At 54.8% G+C, this 18,509-nt stretch overlaps 7 protein-coding genes across 7 annotated transcripts; 3 read left to right on the top strand and 4 right to left on the bottom strand.

The window, feature by feature from the left end:
- Positions 1-6,519: 6,519 nt before the first annotated feature.
- MYCTH_2303378 (uncharacterized protein) lies at positions 6,520-7,919 on the bottom strand. Its single transcript, XM_003662542.1, has 2 exons — positions 7,790-7,919; positions 6,520-7,712 (listed from the first exon to the last, which is right to left on the bottom strand). The coding sequence occupies exons 1-2, from the start codon at positions 7,802-7,804 to the stop codon at positions 6,663-6,665; spliced, it is 1,065 nt and encodes a 354-aa protein (XP_003662590.1). The 5' UTR covers positions 7,805-7,919; the 3' UTR covers positions 6,520-6,662.
- A 469-nt stretch (positions 7,920-8,388) lies between these two features.
- On the top strand, positions 8,389-9,705 carry MYCTH_2303376 (uncharacterized protein). Its single transcript, XM_003662541.1, has 2 exons — positions 8,389-9,351; positions 9,413-9,705. Exons 1-2 carry the CDS (start codon positions 8,593-8,595, stop codon positions 9,605-9,607), a joined length of 954 nt encoding a protein of 317 aa, XP_003662589.1. The 5' UTR covers positions 8,389-8,592; the 3' UTR covers positions 9,608-9,705.
- Positions 9,706-10,022: 317 nt separating this feature from the next.
- MYCTH_2303375 (carbohydrate esterase family 4 protein) lies at positions 10,023-11,172 on the bottom strand. Its single transcript, XM_003662540.1, has one exon. It carries the CDS (start codon positions 10,815-10,817, stop codon positions 10,038-10,040), a length of 780 nt encoding a protein of 259 aa, XP_003662588.1. The 5' UTR covers positions 10,818-11,172; the 3' UTR covers positions 10,023-10,037.
- MYCTH_2303374 (uncharacterized protein) lies at positions 11,142-12,509 on the bottom strand. Its single transcript, XM_003662539.1, has 3 exons — positions 11,893-12,509; positions 11,293-11,828; positions 11,142-11,232 (listed from the first exon to the last, which is right to left on the bottom strand). Exons 1-2 carry the CDS (start codon positions 12,266-12,268, stop codon positions 11,527-11,529), a joined length of 678 nt encoding a protein of 225 aa, XP_003662587.1. The 5' UTR covers positions 12,269-12,509; the 3' UTR covers positions 11,142-11,232; positions 11,293-11,526.
- A 424-nt stretch (positions 12,510-12,933) lies between these two features.
- On the top strand, positions 12,934-14,408 carry MYCTH_2315009 (uncharacterized protein). The gene is made up of 2 exons (XM_003662538.1): positions 12,934-13,548; positions 13,617-14,408. Exons 1-2 carry the CDS (start codon positions 13,326-13,328, stop codon positions 14,258-14,260), a joined length of 867 nt encoding a protein of 288 aa, XP_003662586.1. The 5' UTR covers positions 12,934-13,325; the 3' UTR covers positions 14,261-14,408.
- A 379-nt stretch (positions 14,409-14,787) lies between these two features.
- Positions 14,788-15,658, top strand: MYCTH_2303370 (uncharacterized protein). The gene is made up of 4 exons (XM_003662537.1): positions 14,788-15,038; positions 15,125-15,211; positions 15,294-15,330; positions 15,390-15,658. The coding sequence occupies exons 1-4, from the start codon at positions 14,916-14,918 to the stop codon at positions 15,431-15,433; spliced, it is 291 nt and encodes a 96-aa protein (XP_003662585.1). The 5' UTR covers positions 14,788-14,915; the 3' UTR covers positions 15,434-15,658.
- A 272-nt stretch (positions 15,659-15,930) lies between these two features.
- On the bottom strand, positions 15,931-18,079 carry MYCTH_2303368 (uncharacterized protein). The gene is made up of 2 exons (XM_003662536.1): positions 16,414-18,079; positions 15,931-16,353 (listed from the first exon to the last, which is right to left on the bottom strand). Exons 1-2 carry the CDS (start codon positions 17,984-17,986, stop codon positions 15,986-15,988), a joined length of 1,941 nt encoding a protein of 646 aa, XP_003662584.1. The 5' UTR covers positions 17,987-18,079; the 3' UTR covers positions 15,931-15,985.
- Between the last annotated feature and the right edge of the window lie 430 nt (positions 18,080-18,509).

The following is an 18,509-nucleotide window of genomic DNA, read 5'->3' as shown; positions in this document are numbered from 1 at the left end:
CGGTACACCCCAGACAGCGGCTGCTACGCAGTGCTGCTGCTGCGGGCTTCTTTGCAGGGTGACGGAGGAGCCCGTTTGTGTGATTGATCACTCAGTTCTGCGCTAAACCAACTTGGAGTTGGCGCTACCAAGCCTCTGCCTTCACAGTGCCCCGATTGGGGCCCATACATGCCTGCAGATACAAGGGCGGTCCGAGTGGTTTGTCAGAGATGAGCGACCCATGCAATGGCTCACTAGAAACCGCGGCAGACAGTCGTACATACACTCCGGACAAGGTGTGCAGTACAACAAGTATGTGTCTGCTCACCGGCACGGCTGTCAAAGTCGAACATCACAAGTCAAGGATTTCGAGGCTCGTCGCTCGCGAATGACTTCATTTTGAGCTACTACATCTCGGTCTCTCGAGTTCAAGCGGGTGGTAGTAGGCGGTCAGGGCAACCCAGGCAGTGCCATCAATTCCGGAAGGCTACGGCATGCGCCGAAGTTCCAAGCGCCCACGAGACCGAAGATCCCTGTTCCTCGCCGTACGGATAACTACAAGTATGGAGGTCAGGGGCCGGGCTAATAATGGAGAACGGTCGAAGGTGCTCTCCTGGCTTCGAGCAGCACTACTTGCTTATCAAGTAGTTGATTGCTTGGAGTGTATCCAGATTCCGTGTTTCAATCATCCCTTTCCCTTGTTCCAAGATCGGTTGGCCCAACAGACATACCAGCTACTTACGTAGCGCACTATGCGCACGTTTTGTACGTACACACCAGCTTTGCGCGCAGAGAAGCCACCAACGGCCGAGCGTGCGCTCGGCTCGGTATCGAGCGGAATCCGTCAAAGCTGAACGGCTCTCGGTCGAGCTGTCCCAGTGTCGCCTTTGCCAGTGGCGATCTCGGAGACGGCCCCACGCAGCTTTTCAGGAGACCTGCGCTACCTGGTCTTCCACTGATCGACAGCCTAGTGATTCTATTAATATAGCCGTTCCTGCTCCCTGTTAAATGCAAGAATGGCGATGCCTGAATTGGCAAAGTACAGCGTCAAGGTGGATTTGTCTCTCTTGCTTTACGCGGTACGCTAGTGTATGTATGTACAGTAGTGTAATGTAATCCGTATTCCGGAATGTCTGTACCTTGCACTATTGCGTATCTCAAGAGTACTGCCCAATACCAACGTGTTCGAAATACTGGTAGTAAATCCGGTGTCCTTGCCCCACTAGAGCACCTGTTGATTAAAACGGTTGGCGCAGGAAATCTTTACCAAGTCCCATGATACGATATTTGCGCCGAGCAAGACCACTGCTGCGACTGCAATGGCATTGGCAGGCGTATAAAATCCAATGCTTGTTAGCACATTATGGCATGAACATGTCAATGCGTAGGTAAGTTTTGCATTTCGTCTTGTATGTGTATTTTGTGCACCAAATTCCTCAAAGCTGTGTGCAACGGCCAATGGGCCGTTGCAAACTCCGAGGGTGGACAGCAGTTAGCGTTTCGCTTGAGTGCCTTAGTACGGTAGGTGCTGCAGGCCCAATGCTGCGATGTTGGCCAACAAAAAACTGCAGTTAACCACTGAGTTGCAGTATTCTAGTTCCGTACCAAAACACAATGATGCCCAATCTGAAGAGCCCACATTTAGAGCACGGATGATGCCTGTTTTTTGTGCGAGGCCCTTCAGGTTGGGCAGGAAATCTGTTGGCCGTATGCCGCACTAATCATGGCCCAAGTAAACCCTGACAGCTTCATCTCTAGCACCAAACGAGACTAAGAGGACACCGGCAAGTATTCGTAGCCAATCACGGGATCCCAAACAGACCTCGGCATCGCTGCCCGCCGGTATCTTACCCGTCATGGGATCTAAAAACTTCCATGTTGCTGGTCAGTCACAGATGGGCGGTGACTGATGGACGCTACAGGTCGCAAAGTGAACCCCCACGCATCAGACCCACGAGATGCCCGTGGCTGGAAACGCGAGATGATGCTGCCGAAGGCCAACCTTTGACTAACAGGATGCCAATAGCAACCCGGATTCACGTGAGAACGAAAACAGGAGCCTGTGCTGTGAGACGCAACGTTTCCTCGTTCGAGCAACTTGACATACCTACGTTACTGGAGTGCGAGCAGTTTGTTCAGCACCTGCCCATCGCTGCACCGATTACGTGTTTCCCGTCGGGATGCTAACTTCCGTTCGGCGGGCATTACCCCGCCATGCTCTGGCGGCGGAAGCGATGACGATTTAGGTTGGAGGGGTAATCGTCAGATAAGCCTCCCATCGCGGGGCAACTTGTGGCCAAAGCTCCTAAAGCTCCTGGCCTTCAAATGCTAAGTGGCTCCAGCTGGGCCTGGCAGTGACATTGAGCTCAACTCCTGGGACTATTTCTCGAAACCCCTCCCCCCTCCCATTTGCAACAGCATACCATGTCTCTACTCCTTCTCAGAAGCACCAGCTTTTGCGGGATAGGTCCCAAGCAATACTCCGATCCATAGGGTGTTTGCAGAGCACACATTTGCTGACACAGGAACCAAGGTCTGTCGGTTACCTCATCGGCCGAACGAAAGCGTTTTGACCAGAGCCTCCCACAATCGGGCTTCCTCACCAAGCTGCGCCTTCGCACCATGACAGCACCCTTGGCGTCCAATTCTCTTATCCATACGTGCGATTCATAGCAGCCCAACCTCCAGACCCAAGCGATCGAAACAGAATGGTTGCGCCAGCCTCTCCCGTCCACCCCCCTGCCGCTGCTGATGGATCCCTTCCAAACAAAAGGAATACCTGCAAAAAAGTGGCAGCACCTCTACCTTCGACACTATTTTGTTGGTTCTCTTTCAGGTATTTGAGGATTTAAGAGGCTATCCTACTACCCACCCCGCTCAAACATGCCGGGTCCGATACGGAACTTTTCCGCGCCGAAACGCATTGTCGCTATTGATACATGATCCAGGCCACTTCCGCCAACCCCTAGATGGCGGGAGCTATATGTGGCGGATGAAGCATGCCAACGCCGCGACAGAGCACTCGAAGCACCCAGTTCTTCCGTCCTGAAACTGCAAGAACAGAACAACATCCCGGAGCTGCTTCCTCTTTCACGGCTTTTCCGGGCGTCCTGATACCTCGAGGAGTCTGCTGGCGGCTTTCGAGACTGTTTCCGTACCTAGAATGTTCAGAAGTACAACTGTCACGGCTAAGCAGAGTAGAAACGGCCAGCGCCCGACTGGGGCAGCGCAAAATACTCGGCATGCAACGAAATGATGCAGCCCGCCGCTATCTCGTCTCGGATTCGCCAGACGTCTCGCCAACAATGGAAGCGAGCCCTCGCGTATCTGCGACGGCACCACCAAGTAACCAGCCAACCAGCTGTAGCTCTCTTCTCCACACCCCAAGTCATCCCTCGCCATTGGCGCCCCAGAACTGAGATGCGTGTGAACGGGTGTTCCTTAACGGGTGTTCTTCATTGCTTGGAGTAATGGGTCGAAAAGGGATCTGTATGGACCTACCTCCGTTTGAAAACGTCGCAAACGAACTCCTGTCTGACATGACGAGCTCGAGAGCATCCGAATGGAAGAATAGGCGCCCCGGGAGGCCCTGCCGCATCCCTATCCGGATCTCTGGTCTTCTCCAACCTCCAACTCGTGCATGCAGATAGGTGTTCTTGGAGAAGCGGAGCATGGCGGGCGGGACGAAGCGCGCACTCAGAACAACGTTGCTACCTACTTCGACCTTTGCTTCTTACGTCACACAACCCAAGGGGCAGAAGTGTGTAAGACGCATTCACATTACGAGTTTACGGTGCCGGGACGGTATGATCCCAAGACGCTCATCCAGTTCAGCTTTGCCAATTTGGGGCCGCCGCTGGGCAGCGAGACTCTCAACGGGTCGGCCCCAGCGAGCCAGGACCTCAGAGCCGCAGATGGGCTGCCATGCCGCACTGCATTTCCAATTGGTGGACGAGGGGCCCACCGTTGCTTGCATACACAAGACTGCACGGTGTGGGCTCAAGGGCCGTGGGTTCCCGTGATCTGCTCGTACAGTACAAAACAGTAGGATGCAATTTCCGGCCGCTGCAGGGAATCCACAGAGAGCTGCAGGGTGCCATCGAAGGTGGGTTGTGCTGCAGAGGGACAAATTGGGGTGCCGAACAGAGGTCCTTCAAGGAGCGTTATTAATACGTTCCAGTCTCGGGCGTGCGGGCTGTGCTACCAGACATCGGGGCCAAGACGCCGCCAGTCTGGGTACGCACACTATTCCTCCCGTCGAATTTGCTGGCGGCACTCGCCCCGATTCACATTGTTTCAAGCTCGGTATGCCGTCTAGACGTGTCGGTAGCTCCAAACTCCGACTGGTGATATAGCATATGTCGCGCGTGGCGGAAACGGCGTATCTGTCGTATTGTGAGCAGCGCCCGGAAAGAGCTGCAGCCCCGGGCGTTTCCCGGTTCCATTCTACACCTTAGTAGCGCGGAGGAAGGCAACGAACCATCTGCAGTTCCAGAACCGCCGCTAAGGTCTGCCCACCTGAGGTGTAACTGACCACCGGCAACGGTTGCAGAGCGTGACAGTAAACGCACTCTTTTATATAATTAAGCCCGGTATTTCCACAACGGTTAGTTTGGGTCTGATGTGCTCAACATGTCTTGCTGTCATCTCTAATGGACTACGGAATCCAAATCTTAATCATCGGAGTTTGTTGGCTTGGCCGAGCCAGACGGGGAAGCGGAATAGGTACCCGACAGTGCCCGGACCTGCGCCGATCGGGCAGTCTACGCTCGAACGGCACCGAGCAAGGCACATCTCGCACTCGTTTTCTCACCAGGAGGCCTGTGCTCCCGTTTGCTGCATGGCCTGCTTCGACAACATGACCGCCGCTTGACGTAACCTAAATAGAGATGTATGCTAAGTTTCTAGATGCAGGTACCTGCGACTGTTAATTAGGTGCCTGACGTACCTATGTATGCGGTCCCCGTTCGGGCAATGTGGCATTCCGGATGGAGGGGTGTAATTATGATTTGGCATAGAGAAGCAGCGAGCTGTGTGAGCGACCGCAACCATCCACCCAGGAGACATCCAGCTAATAATCATTCACGCTACGGAGTGTCCAGATACCCCAGTAGGAGGAGAAGGGGCAGTTGCTCCGACCGTCTTTTTTCATGCCGAAGCAGACATTGCCCCTCCTCTTTGCTGTTTCAACCTTCATCTCTGTAACGGGTCTGATTTTCAGTGCTCCCTTTCTAACGGCGTGATGGTACAAATGACGGTGACTGCGGCGAGAGCTTCCTAAGGGCATTTACTCGGGTAACTGGACAGGGAATTCTCGGTCAATCCGTCAGGTACCTTGGGCCAACAAAAGGCTAACCGTAGCTACAATCTTCGAAATATCACTGGCAATTGTGGATCTCGGGAGAACCGGGAAATAATTAATAACACTCGATTTCTTGCCAGCGTTCGCACAGATCGGCTGGGATAACGGTGCATGGCGCTGAGCGTCACCCGTCAGTCCTTCACTCGTACTGATCAATCATTGGCTTTCTACATATATGTTTGCCTTTCCACTCTAGTCTCTAATTTGACTTTGTTCCCCATTGGATATTAATAAGTGGGGGAAGGACCGGACATGCTGTGGAAGGAGACACTTGGGTAATTGTTGAGAGTGGTCGTGGAGGCATGTCATGGGAAGTCAGCCTTGATAAACTCGGAGTTTCGTCTACCATTCCACATACGACCATAGATGGTAGAAAACTCGGGATCCCGTCCGCTCTCCCTTAGATAAGCTACCAATCGCCGGATTAGTACTCAGGTCGGTGACGACTGGGGAATCCCCGGTGTTGTATGTTATTATTTTTTGCATTGAATTGTTTTTGTGGAGCAAAACATCCTCGATTTGACTAGGACGAGCGTGAGACTACCGCCTACATTCACTCTTGATGATTGTTAGCTTTAGTGTTGTACGCTCTGGCCGTACTCCGAAGAGGTGGAAGCGGACACCGCATAACAAGGCCCGGGCTGTGCTCTTTCTGGTGCTCCGCGACCGGATCCGATCGGTCGCTTTATCCCACCCTCGGCTAGAACTGTCTACACTACTTGCTTTCCCGAAGAGCCCTTGGGGCCGAGGAAACAGAAGTTACCCTCCAAAGCAGGGGAATCCCAGCGTACCCGTCAGCCAAGACCCAGTGAGCACGTCAAAAGTATATGGGATGTTACAGGTTTGAATACCGAGCTCAGCTATGTTTGTAAGGCAAAGGAGTCTCGGTACGAGCACGCGATGGCAGCGCAAGTACCTGTTAGTCAAAGAGACACGTCAACGAGCAAAGAGAGCTCGTCGAGGCCTGGATTCCCATGCTCCAACGCATGGTGGTATACGATCTTGTGTAGGATGGGGTTCGTAGCTCGCTCATGTTTAACGAGACCATGGCTGAGAGCGGCCGACGTAGCCGGCTGGTGAACTCGTGGGCCAGCGTGGAAAGGGGGCGATAGGGGTGATCATGGGTTCCTTTGGAGAGGAGCGGATAAAAATGGGTTTCCGGTCAAGTTAAATGAAATCATGGGTATATGTTGATGACCTTACCAAAGGTAGGTAATTACCTAGTTTAGTGAAATCGTGTTGAATCTCTAGCAAGCGGAAGGGGAAGAAACGGCCCACGCATGAAACGCAAGAGAAGAATGATACCCGTCAAGGCGAGCCCTCACAAATCTGGCCAGTCCCAAACAGACCGTTCAGTGTTGCGCCTCGTCACCTCGACATCATCGCCGACCGACACGGTGATGTCTCGGGCATGGCGGCTGTCAAGGAACGCATACCGGCCAAAGACGGGCGACCATTTTGCTCCCTTGTCCACCCTCCGTTCTTTCATCAATCTTTTCAAAACGTTCCCCAGCTCGCCCTCGGCCGGCTTCCCTGTGTTATAGTCAACGTTCAGGCTGATGCACCTCACGCAGTTGCCCGTTAGCTGGAGGACCCTCCTCCGGTCGCCATGGCCGACTGCCCCGATGCTCAGTTCGGCCCAGAAGTCCTCGGCCCATGCACTCTCGCCCTCGCCGTCGACAACAATGTTGGGCCGGAACTTGAACATTTCCAAAGGCAGGCCTCCGAGAAGGCGGTCCCTGACGTCCCGAAGGGACATCTCAGATGTGACCAATAGGGGTGCCACGTCGGCAAATGTGATCCACGGGCCCGAGCCAGAACCCGTTCCCGCGCCCTGGGATCCCGTTATGTAAGAGGTCAGCGACGAGATCCATCCTTGTCGCTGCGGTTCCTGGACCGGTGTTGGAGGGAGCGTCTTGCCGAGGACAGCTCGACGCCCGTCGCCCAGGTACACCAAGATAGTCCGGACGCCAAAGTGCCGGCCGAACCAGCTGTCGTATGGGTCACCCATGCGGTAGGCCGAGGCCGGACTGCCGTGCAGAACCACGTCGACCTTCTCCAGAGAGGACCAATCCGGTGTCAGCGGGACCTCGATCGTCTTGTTTTCCTCGGCGGTCTCGGAGCCGTGAGGAGAGCTGCCATGAAAGCGCACGATGATCCGGCCTGGCACCCCGTCTTCAGATTCCCGGGCGAACTGCTGCTCAAACAGGGCACAGCGAGGGTGCGAGTCCACCTGGATCTTCTTCAGCTCTCCCGTGGTCGAATGCACCTCGTACAACATAAATCTCCGGTCATGTTCAATCCCTTGCGGCCCGATTTGAGCCGACTTGAGCCCAATCCCGCGGAGGCCCTTGATGGGGTAGACGTAAAGCTGGCGGCTTGGTCAGCAGCATTTTTTTTTTTTGTGCTTTCCCGTTTCCAGATTCGGGCTGGGTCGGTGTATCTCACGGCCGTGATCTTCATGGTCACTTGAACTTGGAGCTTCGCAGTTGAGGAAGAAACGAGATGAGGAGGACGACAGGCCGAGATTGGATGAAATGGCGGCGCAGGACGTAATTGGGCAAGGGATCATGGTGTGGCCGTAATACGCTTTCATGGATTCTGGGAAGCAATGAGTCATTGGCGCAGTTTCCGCTCTAGGAAAGGAAGCCCACCCCGGGTATGGTGTTAGCACGCCGACCACGACGTTTTGAGAACCCCAATACTGCGGTATGTGCGCGGGTGTATTTGCCGGGAAACCAACTGTACGTATTACATATGCACTGTACTTAGTAGTTATCGCCCCCCTGGCAGGGGGGTGTGTAAGTTTGCATGCAGCGCTAGGGAAAATAATTTACCAAGATGGTTGTCATTGTACAGGCAAGATATAACATATCTAGCATATGTGCTGTACATACACAAACGAGACTTCCCTGTCAGCTCAACTTCGTGGTCGGAAAGCCCCTTTTTAAGTAGCGTGGATGACGCAAGGAGCAGAGGTGGTACGTACCGTAGCGAACTGGAATGCCGCCGGCTCTACGAAGCGGCCAGACCCGCACATTCTCCGCACACCATCGGCATCAGCATTATCATCAGCACCAGCATTATCATCATCGTCATCACCTACCATTTCCTTTTTCCATGGGAACTCCGATCCTACATGAGAGAAGCTCGTGCCACAGCAACCGCTGGATCACCAACCCAGACTGCACGACATCGAGCCACGTTTTCGTCAAAGTCGGCAATGTCCCACTTCTTCTTCCAGTGCCAGGATGGAGGATAAGTGCGTTACGCTAAACAGCAAGCCTGGTGCCTCCCTTCATGTTTCGTTTTCCCATCCCAAACCGCGGCAGAGCCCGCTGTCCAACACGCTAGTAGTGTTCCTGAACGGCCTCATGATGCCTTCGGCAGCCTGGGTTGAGTCAGTTAACCACCTGCTCAACCTCCGGAAGGACTCGGGCCAACCAACCCCTGCTCTGCTCCTGTATGATCGTTACGGCCAAGGCAAATCTGACTCAGACCCGTCCGACGCCTGGGACTCACCATACGGGCACGATGCCCGCACAGTCATCAGCGACCTTCACCAGCTCCTCACCCAAGTATCTCACGAAGAGCTCGGCCGCCGACTGGAAGACCTCCGCCTGGTCCTCGTATGTAATTCCATCGGGTGTGCCCTTGCCCGCCTCTACGCAGCCGAACACCCCGGCCGGGTCGCGGCGTATCTTTTCCTGGATTCGATGATGGCCAACACGGACTTCGGCTCCATCTTCCCTGACCCAGACGACCCGGGATTTGACGAGGGTCGGCTCCCCGAGGACATCACGACCGACGACCTGCGGCACGCACGGGCAAAGTTCCAGGAACTCTTCCACCCAACAGTGCCAAACCCAGAGCGCCTGGACAGAAGGAACCTGCGAGAACTGCTGCCACACGCGGACCGGCCTGGTTTGCCAAACGTTACGAAGGATAAACCTCCGTTGCTGACTGTAGTGGGACACGATTGGGACGAGTTTGCCGCCCAGTGCGAGCAAGTAAGTTGAAATGGATCACGCGTCTCGAAGGACAGCCATTGACTGTCCGAAACTGCAACAGGGTTCGCTATCAGTTCCAAGGGCCGTGATCAACACGTACTTGAACCCTGCATGGGCTGTGTACAATGAGGGCTTGACCCGCCTGGTCCCGGCAGAGACCAAGGTGAAGATCGCCAGGGGGTGCGGCCACTTCATCCAGAAAGACGACCCGGCCTTCGTGGCGGCCGAGTTGAGCGGCATCTTGAATGAGCTATAGACCATCACTAGCATTCTCGTAGTCGCAGCCTTGGCGCCCGCCGCATTTCTCCGAAGGGACCTCCGGGATGGGGGGGAAAAAAGGGGGGGGGGTTGGTTGGTTGGATATGCGACACCGGGGCGAAGCACAACCAGAGCACCAAAAGGGTCTGGTGATTTTCTGATCGCTGAGGACAGTTCGAATGTGAATACACATTATGTTATGTACTCTACCGGCAAAGCGGGAATCCTGGCTACGGTATCCGGAGATGCCGAAAAGAGAAGAGGATAACAGGCCTCACACGGCATGCCCCGCCCGAGGCTTCTCATCCACGGCGACTAGACGCTTACAACAGGCCCCTAACCAGATTCCCCGCTCTGACTTCTCGCTGTTATTAGAGACCTGTTCTCCTGCAAGATAGATAGACAGACTCTCTCCCTTCAACCCCCCCTCATGCAGTCCAGTACCAGTTCTCGGCGGGATCACCAAGACACTCGCCAACGGTAACAGCCCTATACCCGCGTCGCTGAATCTCCCCGAGCATGTATGGGACCAAGTACTCAGCCGTGTACTGTAGCGAGTCGTGGCTGAGGACTAGGAACGAATCCCCCCACCAGTGCTCGTCTAGGGCCCGTGAGAAATTTTCCGCTGCTCCGGTGTCGCCCTCCTGGTTGTGAAGATAGTCTTTGGGATCGACATCAAAGTTGACCACGTGCAGCCCCAACCGCTCCGTTTCGGACAGACAATCTTGCGAACAAGAAGCATAGGGCGGCCGAAGATAGGTGGGAGCCTTGCCGAGGACGTGGAAGAGCGCTTTTTCGAGCTTGACGATCTGGAGTTCCCGAGTGGCCGAGTCGACAGACGACAGATCGGCGTGCGACCACGTGTGAGAGCCGATCTGATGGCCTGAACTGTCTATCCGCCTCAGAATTTCGGGCCATGGCGTCGAGAAATCATCAATGCCACGAGACCAGTTCTCGCCGTTGATGAAAAACGTGGCTTTGGCGCCGTACTCGTCTAGAAGGTCGAGAACATGGCTGGTGTAGATAAACGGACCGTCGTCAAAGGTGAGTGCCACAACACCAGGAACAGTGCAGTGTTCGATGATGACGCCGAGGGGGACGGCAGTCTCGGCACGGGCGGTAAGGTTGGCAGAAGACGTAGGCGCGCTGCGCCCTTGTGAGAGGAAGAGGCCAATCGTGATCAGCGCGGACACCCTTGGGACGATCATGGCTGTTGAGATGAACAATGCGTAGCCCGTGAGATTATTTTAACCAAATAGAATATCGTGCGCAATGATAAATGCTGCAGTTGACATTAACATGAGAAACGCCAGTGGGTGCGGAAACCTGGCGAGACGATATAAGTAGGGCGAAGGTAGCCATCGCGGACCAGCTTTGACGTTCGTCATTTCTTCAAGGGGACGCTTTGACAAACACAGTACGCCATACGAGGTAAGCGCTAGGCTGGGCGGCTCCTCAAGCAACCGCCTTCATGACCCATTGGTTTCCGGAACGAGGTTCGTTTCGATCGAACCTGCCATGTCACCCTTTGGCGGCATATTGCACTTGCGGCACTCCCTTCCTCCCCGCGGAGAGAGCCTGAGAAGGCGTAACCCTAACGTCACTGGATCTCGCTTGAGCATGCTTGTCGACAATTAACTTGCAGTTCGCGTATCGTGAAAGGAAGGAGCCTCCATTCGTTACCTTGTGCCCGGTCGAGAACACTTTGATGGATTCGTCGACGGGAGTGCGATGGTAGAGCTGTTTGCCGTACCGAGATACCGATTTCTTGGGCCCAGAAATGCAACCGAAGTAGATGTGGCTCTCAAAACGAGAGGGACTGACGTTAAGGATTTAGGTACTGTTTGCTTCATTAAGTTGTGGAGGCTAACACGGACGTCCTGGCCCGACGATTGCATGCCAACGATTACGTCAAGCTTATTTGATGCTGTATCCCTTCATCCACAGAAACAGTCCCGCGCCAGCGAGGCTAATGACTGCCCAGGGAAGGTCCAATTCGATGACGGACCAGACCCATAAGCAACCTAGCGGTGGGGCCTGCTTCATGACGGCCATGTAACCGTACGAATTGGTGATGTGGATTAGGTAGCACCCCGCGACCACACTCGTGATGAGAAATATTGCTTGCTGGAAAACCGACTGGTATCGCGGAGAGAGACCGGGTATAAGCCCTGGGTTGGCGGGGTGGGCATGAAATACGTAAACCAGCAAACCAAAGACTGGGCGACAAGGTAGCGTATTAGCGATGTGGCCGGTGAGCGATGCGGCAGGCATCCAGCTTACCCGGTAGCGCCTGGCCAAACCTCGACAAGACCGTGGACCAGACCACTCTGTCAATTGAATACTGATGCTGGACCAGAACGTCAAAGGTGAGGTGTAGCATCGACAGGCTCACGGACCACAGTCCCGCCTCGAGCACACGCTCGACTGAGGGTGGCAATCCAGCTTCGTCTTCGGCATGGCTCCCTTCGTCGCTCGACGGCCGCAAGTTGGAGGCCGCGCCAGATTTCCTCCCAATCTCCTCTTCCCTCTTCTTTGCCTGGTCGAATAATCCTCTCTCCTCGGCGAGCTGCAGCAGTGTCTTCTCCGTCGGGCCTGACCGGTCGGGCTGTTTCAGCGGGAGGCTGGATGGAGATCGTTCCCTGCGTCTCCTGGTCATGGCAGAGCGTTCGGTTGGTAGTGGGGGGTTACAGGCACTCTGGGGAGCAAGACATCGGAAATGTGACAAGGTCGAGCACTATTTTTTGACATTCTATTAACGAAAGAAAGCACGGAGCTTCCACTCGCTTGTGCGCGGAGCGACGCCGAGGTGCACGGACCAAAATAACACTGTTTCGTTAGATACTCATCACCGTCCGTTTTCGCAGCCTTCAAGTTGAGGCAATGTCAAGTCATCCCGCCAGGAACTGTTTAGCTGAAGCTAATGACTTCACCGGAGTTTCTCGTACATATCCCGACATATTATTTGCTTAAATTTGACACCAAGTCGGAAAGGGACGGGGCGTGCCTGCAGCTGGTACGGCAGGCACTTATGGAGCTCGGACCACAGTTTTGTCTCCCCAGTGGTAGCTAGGCTGTACGGATTACTTAGTTATTCCTCATTACCATACCTTCCCGAATTACACTACAACCCAGGCCCTGGACGGACCGAGGCTGGCGTGCCGTGGTGCGTCCCGGTCTAGCGTTGTCCCCGCTTGATCAAGGGTCCTCGCGCAAAGTGTCCTTTGCTATCACGGTACTCCGGCTTCCACCTTCGCATGGATGTCCGCATCGTGGCGACACGACATGAAGTTTCCCACTGCATACAGCGCTTGATAATAGTTCGTGACTGATGCTGGGATCTCTCCGCCGCCGCGAGTTCTCGCGCCCCCCAAATTCCGCAACGATTGGTACGCTCAACTACCCTCAAACCCAAGCTCCGGTTCGCCACGGGTTGCACGGAGAAGCTTCAACATCGCGGCACATCAATTGGTTGCATCGCGTTTACGTCGAGGTTCCCCGCCACGCCGACGACTCCATCCTGCTACAGTCACAAGACGGGTCCTAAAACAGCACCGGCGACGCTCCGTTCCGTCGACCAACATCAGATTCAGACAAGCGGAAGGGTGTGAACTGGGAGAGGACCATTTTCTGGCTCAATTGGCCGCCTTGCGACGCGTGTTCTCTCTGCAGACCACATCGCTTTTCCTCACCGATTCGTCTGGGCCTGGGGCACGATGAATTGGCTCCTGAACCTCGGCGTGCTCGCCGTCGTGCTCCCATCACTGTACATCTACACCGTGTCGGTGGTCTCGGCGCGCTTTCCTGTCCTGCGCAACAAACGCATCTGTCTTCTCATTGCGCACCCTGATGACGAGGCCATGTTTTTTGCACCCGCCGTCATGGCTCTTGCCAACCCAGAAACGGGCAACCATGTCAAGATTCTCTGTCTGAGCAGCGGTATGCGCTTGGCCCGAGCCCTCTCAGCCCCTAATTCTGCGATTGCTAACAGATCATCTGGATGACAGGCAATGCTAATGGCCTCGGGGAAACGCGGAAGCGAGAGCTTGCAAAGTCTGGCTTGATTCTCGGCTTGCGCAAAGCCGATGACGTTTTTGTCGTGGACAAACCCGAGTTTCCCGACAGCATGACGACGACGTGGGATAGCTCCAGTATCTCATCCCTTCTCTGTACAGCCTTCGCTCCCGACCTTTCCCGGTCGCGCAGCAGAGATGCAGCTCCAACCGCCGCCATTGACGTGCTCATCACCTTCGATGCCGGCGGCGTCTCAGGCCACCCGAACCACATTTCCTTATACCACGGCGCCAAGGCTTTTATTGCGGCGCTGGTGGCCGGCAAGCCGGGTTGGCAATCGCCCGTTGACCTTTACACCCTGACAACGGTGCCCCTATGGCGGAAATACGTTGGCTTCTTGGATGTGCTGGCCACACTGATCAGCTGGGCTATCGGCGCCGATAAGAAGGACAAGCAACACCCTGGGGGACTGGTGTTTCTCAATGGATTGGCTGGGCACGGCAGCGTCACGACTGCGTGGAAGGCCATGGTATCGGCGCACAAAAGCCAAATGGTCTGGTTCCGGTACGGGTGGATCTCTCTGAGCCGATACATGTACATCAATGATCTGAGGCTGGAAAGGGTCAAGGGTCGGTGACAGAAGCTTGTGGTAAAAGGATTGCCAACGCAGTGACCTTGAGAAGAGTTACCGTTATTCTAGAGCCCACCCCGCTTCGCAGAGAGGGGGAAGGAGAGAAGAACACGAGGCGTAGCTCATTTCGAATGTGAACATGCATATACACATCCCTAACTTTCCACCCTGTTTGCAGGAGATTTCTCTATAAGCACTGGAGACACGACATGGTCAGCGGGCTTTAACGGTGTCGCTATGTGCAGGGCGGCTCACTCCGTGTCACCAGGTGATTGCTGATGGCCAAGAGCTCCATTGACGAACATGAGCAGGCGCGAAGTTGAAGAGCTTACGTTGTAAAAGGCTAGTTAGCATACCCTACCTTCCACATCATCCATCCTGGTAAGGCTTTCCCATCTACTATGAATACGTTCGGGAGCACAGAGTGCACTGCGAAGGTTTGTGGGGCCACCTGGGCAACGAATCAGGAAGGCGGAGGGGTGTGGCACAACTGTAAGTGCCACCAAGGCTCAAGCCTTCAGAGAAACCCGGAGCAAGCCTCCGTGCCTGGCCTTTCTGATGTTGCGAGCTGCAACGAGCCTCTGACAAACCGCCCGAGACAGCACGCCCAGCTCGAAATACACAGCAAGGCGAAACAACGTGCAAATTATAATACCTCGCCATGGCCGAAGCCAGGGATGAGGGCAACGCCGTGTCAGAGCCCCTCGACCTCGTTCGCCTGCTACTCGACGAAGTGGTCTGCGTGAAACTGAGAGGGGACCGAGAGCTCAAAGGACGCCTCCATGTAAGCTCCAGTCTCCCGGCCCCACATTTCTCGGTCACCCCCAGCCTCAAGCTTTGATCGACCAACACTCAATCCCATTTTCTTAGGCTTACGACAGCCACTGCAACCTCGTGCTCGGTGATGTTGAAGAGACAATCTACGTCGTTGACGACGAGGATGACGAGGACGTCAAGGTAGGCCCACCATTGTCATCACCTCCCTTCGAGCAATCACTCTTGGTTCACAAGGCTGCTGTAGCTAATACGTTCTGACCAGACCGTGAGCAAGAAATCCGAAATGCTATTTGTGAGAGGTTCGTCAAGATAACACACCCCTCACTGTCACTTGTTTGACTGGCTAATCTATTCACAGGCGATAGCGTCGTCCTCATATCTCCCCACGCAGCATCGTTTTGATTCTTTCGGCGCCGGTCCTGTCAGACACGCACTTGTAAAGCAGACCTGGCCAAAGACAAATCAGCACCGAAATAGAGTAGTCACGGCCGATGGCAGCTTCTACAGGCGCAACCCGGACAAATGGCAGCGGCAAACCCGGTTCCGTGATGACAATCCCTGGTTGGCATTCATCGGTGCCTGTATGCTGAGTCTTCTTAGTCAGAACCTCGAATGCTACGGAAACATGGAGGGCGCGCGCCCGGAAAAGGGTTGCAAGTCAATAATAAGTGTCTGTTATTCCATATCGAGGTTTCAAAGCACTTCAGTTAACCTCCTTGAGACCGAGCAAGTACCGACCCAGACTTGTAGCCCCAAACACCGTCGGAAACATACCATCTCCCTAGACTTCGCGATCATCCCGAACCATTCACTTCCGGCCATGCTTGAGAAGACGATCCCCTAATGGCGTAATTCCAATCCCGACCCCTCCAAACCTGGCATTGTGCTTCCCACTGCCGCCGAAAAAGCGACAGCAAGGTTCGGCTTTATTATGTGTCACGGCGGAATCTTGTGTCATGCCTCAATCTTCATGTCACGGGCCACCTTATCATCCGACTTCTCTCGGGCCGCGTGGCCGGAGGGCTGCTGTTCGTCACCAACACCGCTTTCCGACTGCTTCGACATGAGCGGCTTGGAAGGGTCGTACCCAACGCTTTTGACGATGCCCAGGCCTTTTGTTCTTCCTTCCCGGAAAAGGAGGCGATCACCGGGTGCTAGATACTCGGGCCGCTGCACGAAGCGGAAAGCAACCGTAGCTCGGTCTCCAGTCCGGATAAAAGGACGGTCGACGTCAATGATTGCGCAGGTTTGAGAGACTGGTCCGACGTGCAGCATTGCTTGGTATTTGGTCTTGATGGTTGTTGCGTGCGAGAGGATGAGCACTGTCGATGGTAAGCATGCAAACAGGGTGTGCAAGATTGCTTAGCGGGAGCTGCCATTACCTTCAGCCACAAATTCGCGGTACACTTTGGGAGGAGCTCCGTCTGACTTTGGCAACACTACCATTCCTTTACGAACGTCTTTCCTCCGAACTCGCCTCAGAGCAAAGGAGGCAGACTGGCCTGCTGAAGCCGCTGGCACGCCTATTCTTTTCCTCTCGATGGATCGAATGGAGGTCTGTATGAAGCGCCCCAGAGAATCCGGCCCGATCTGAACATCATCTCCGGCGTGAATGACGCCGGATTTGACAATTCCAGAAACCACTGTCCCGACGTGGGGGACGCTAAATGTGTCGTTAACATGGAACTCGAACGGGGCATCGGCATCGTAGCGGCCGTGATGTGGCAGGATGTTGAGGAACGAGCGGACCAGATCCAGGTTCTCGCCAGTCACGTTCGATACTTGAAAGATAGGGCAGATTCGCTGGCTCACAAATTGCGTGGCCGTGTTGATGCACTCCTCGCGGTTCTTGATGAAAATGGGTATCTTTCTTGCCCCAGGGCTCTTGAGAACCCGAGTAATCTGCGTGATGGTTTGCTCCAGAATCTGCGGCGGACAAATGTCAATCTTGGTGATGACCACCATGACCGGAACATTCAGCGCAAGGGCGATGCCCAGGTGCTCTTTGCTCATTCCGATCAGCCCGTTGTTAGCCGCAACCATGAGCAGGCAATAGTTTGGGCTGCTCGACAAGAGTCCAAACACCGTGGTGCGCAAATACCGCTCGTGACCCGCCAGGTCAGTGAATGTGATGACTTTGGCGCTGCGCTTCCCAATCTCCTCCCACGACAGCTTGCGTCCCGGGGTGTCGGAAACCACTACCTGGCCCGTTGTGTCGAATCCCATGATCTCCATTCCGACCGACGACGTCCGTCCCGTTTCGATCTCGTGCTTGTGTCGGAAAAGATTGACCCGTGCTTTGCCCCGACCGTCATCAAGGTCGCCCTTGACAAGGACACCGAGCATGGAACTTTTGCCTGCGTCTACATTTCCAACGACAGCTATCCTCGTTTCGATGACCTCCTCAACCGTGGCCGGAGCTTTCCGGATCATGACTTTCCCGCTGCAATCGCCGTCCTTTGTCGGCGCCCCATCCAGGTCGCCGCCCACATTTTTCGTCAAGAGTAGCTGGGTGTCGGCTCGCAGCTTCTTTGCTGCTTCCGCTAGTCGGCCCATCGCCACTTCCCACTCATCACGAGACAACCTCATACTCTCGCCATTGTTCTCGAATCCAACGTCGAATACAGTCTCTCCATGGCCTTCGGACAACCGCTCGCTTATGATGTCGACCAGTTTCTGGAGGGCATCGGCATCACCGCTGGAAGACAGTAGAAGTTCTCGTAACCTCACACGCGGGGTCGGATCAGAGAGGTCGAGGCTGTCGAGAATGTCATCTAGTTCCTCGTGGTGTTCAAGATCTCCCTGGGTGCTACCAGCTGCCGCCGTCGCCGCCACCTGCTTGGAGCTCGGGTATCGGAGAGCCTGCTGCTTCTCGACGTACTCGGCAAAGTCGCTGAGAGCAGCCTCGCCTTTCCGACGCTCATGGGATGACTGTTTAGCGGATTTGCTGGTCATTTTCGCGGCCGTCTATACAAGCCGAGTGGGATCAAACGTGGGTTGAGATGGGCGAGACCTCCACCGGATCATCGGGCTAGTTACTGTTGCGTCTCCGTATTGTATGTCCGTACAAGAACAAAAAAGTGGATTAACAGAGCGAAGTGAACAGTGAAGAGAAACTGCACAGAGTCATAGCAGGAACGTTTTATCTCCAGGCGCTTGTTGGCCGCCTTGTTCGCCGTCTGAGTCGAACCTCCTTGCCGGAGTCATCGAGCTGCGACCGGTGAGCAACACCGTTAGGGTGGGCCTCATGAGCGCCACTGCCTTATCGATAAAACTCTTCCTCGCGGACAGTCGCCCAGCAAGGCTCAACCCCACGGACTACCCCGCAAATAAATAGCTGCAGATCAGGGGCAGCTTCCACACTTTGGGGAAAAAAAGTTCGATACCTTGATGACTCAATCGCAAGTTGCCGACGGTACAACGCGAGAGGACTTAACATTCATAGCAGGTTACTCATAACCCTCACAGTCAAGTAAGC

This window comes from Thermothelomyces thermophilus, chromosome 3 (genome assembly GCF_000226095.1).
Source record: "Thermothelomyces thermophilus ATCC 42464 chromosome 3, complete sequence".
In the NCBI taxonomy this organism is placed as follows: Eukaryota; Fungi; Ascomycota; class Sordariomycetes; order Sordariales; family Chaetomiaceae; genus Thermothelomyces; species Thermothelomyces thermophilus.
This window is presented reverse-complemented; position numbering and strand designations above follow the sequence as displayed.

Excerpts from the sequence above, each read along its gene's own strand:
- MYCTH_2315009 (XM_003662538.1), top strand. The coding sequence starts at position 13,326 with ATGAATTGGCTCCTGAACCTCGGCGTGCTCGCCGTCGTGCTCCCATCA. Across the intron at positions 13,549-13,616 it reads GATTCTCTGTCTGAGCAGCG|GCAATGCTAATGGCCTCGGG; the intron begins GTATGCGCTTGG and ends TCTGGATGACAG.
- MYCTH_2303374 (XM_003662539.1), bottom strand. The coding sequence starts at position 12,268 with ATGACCAGGAGACGCAGGGAACGATCTCCATCCAGCCTCCCGCTGAAA. Across the intron at positions 11,829-11,892 it reads GTTTGGCCAGGCGCTACCGG|TCTTTGGTTTGCTGGTTTAC; the intron begins GTAAGCTGGATG and ends CTTGTCGCCCAG.
- MYCTH_2303370 (XM_003662537.1), top strand. The coding sequence starts at position 14,916 with ATGGCCGAAGCCAGGGATGAGGGCAACGCCGTGTCAGAGCCCCTCGAC. Across the intron at positions 15,039-15,124 it reads AGCTCAAAGGACGCCTCCAT|GCTTACGACAGCCACTGCAA; the intron begins GTAAGCTCCAGT and ends CCATTTTCTTAG. Across the intron at positions 15,212-15,293 it reads AGGATGACGAGGACGTCAAG|ACCGTGAGCAAGAAATCCGA; the intron begins GTAGGCCCACCA and ends CGTTCTGACCAG.
- MYCTH_2303375 (XM_003662540.1), bottom strand. The coding sequence starts at position 10,817 with ATGATCGTCCCAAGGGTGTCCGCGCTGATCACGATTGGCCTCTTCCTC.
- MYCTH_2303368 (XM_003662536.1), bottom strand. The coding sequence starts at position 17,986 with ATGACCAGCAAATCCGCTAAACAGTCATCCCATGAGCGTCGGAAAGGC. Across the intron at positions 16,354-16,413 it reads CCGCGAATTTGTGGCTGAAG|TGCTCATCCTCTCGCACGCA; the intron begins GTAATGGCAGCT and ends TACCATCGACAG.
- MYCTH_2303376 (XM_003662541.1), top strand. The coding sequence starts at position 8,593 with ATGGAGGATAAGTGCGTTACGCTAAACAGCAAGCCTGGTGCCTCCCTT. Across the intron at positions 9,352-9,412 it reads TTGCCGCCCAGTGCGAGCAA|GGTTCGCTATCAGTTCCAAG; the intron begins GTAAGTTGAAAT and ends AAACTGCAACAG.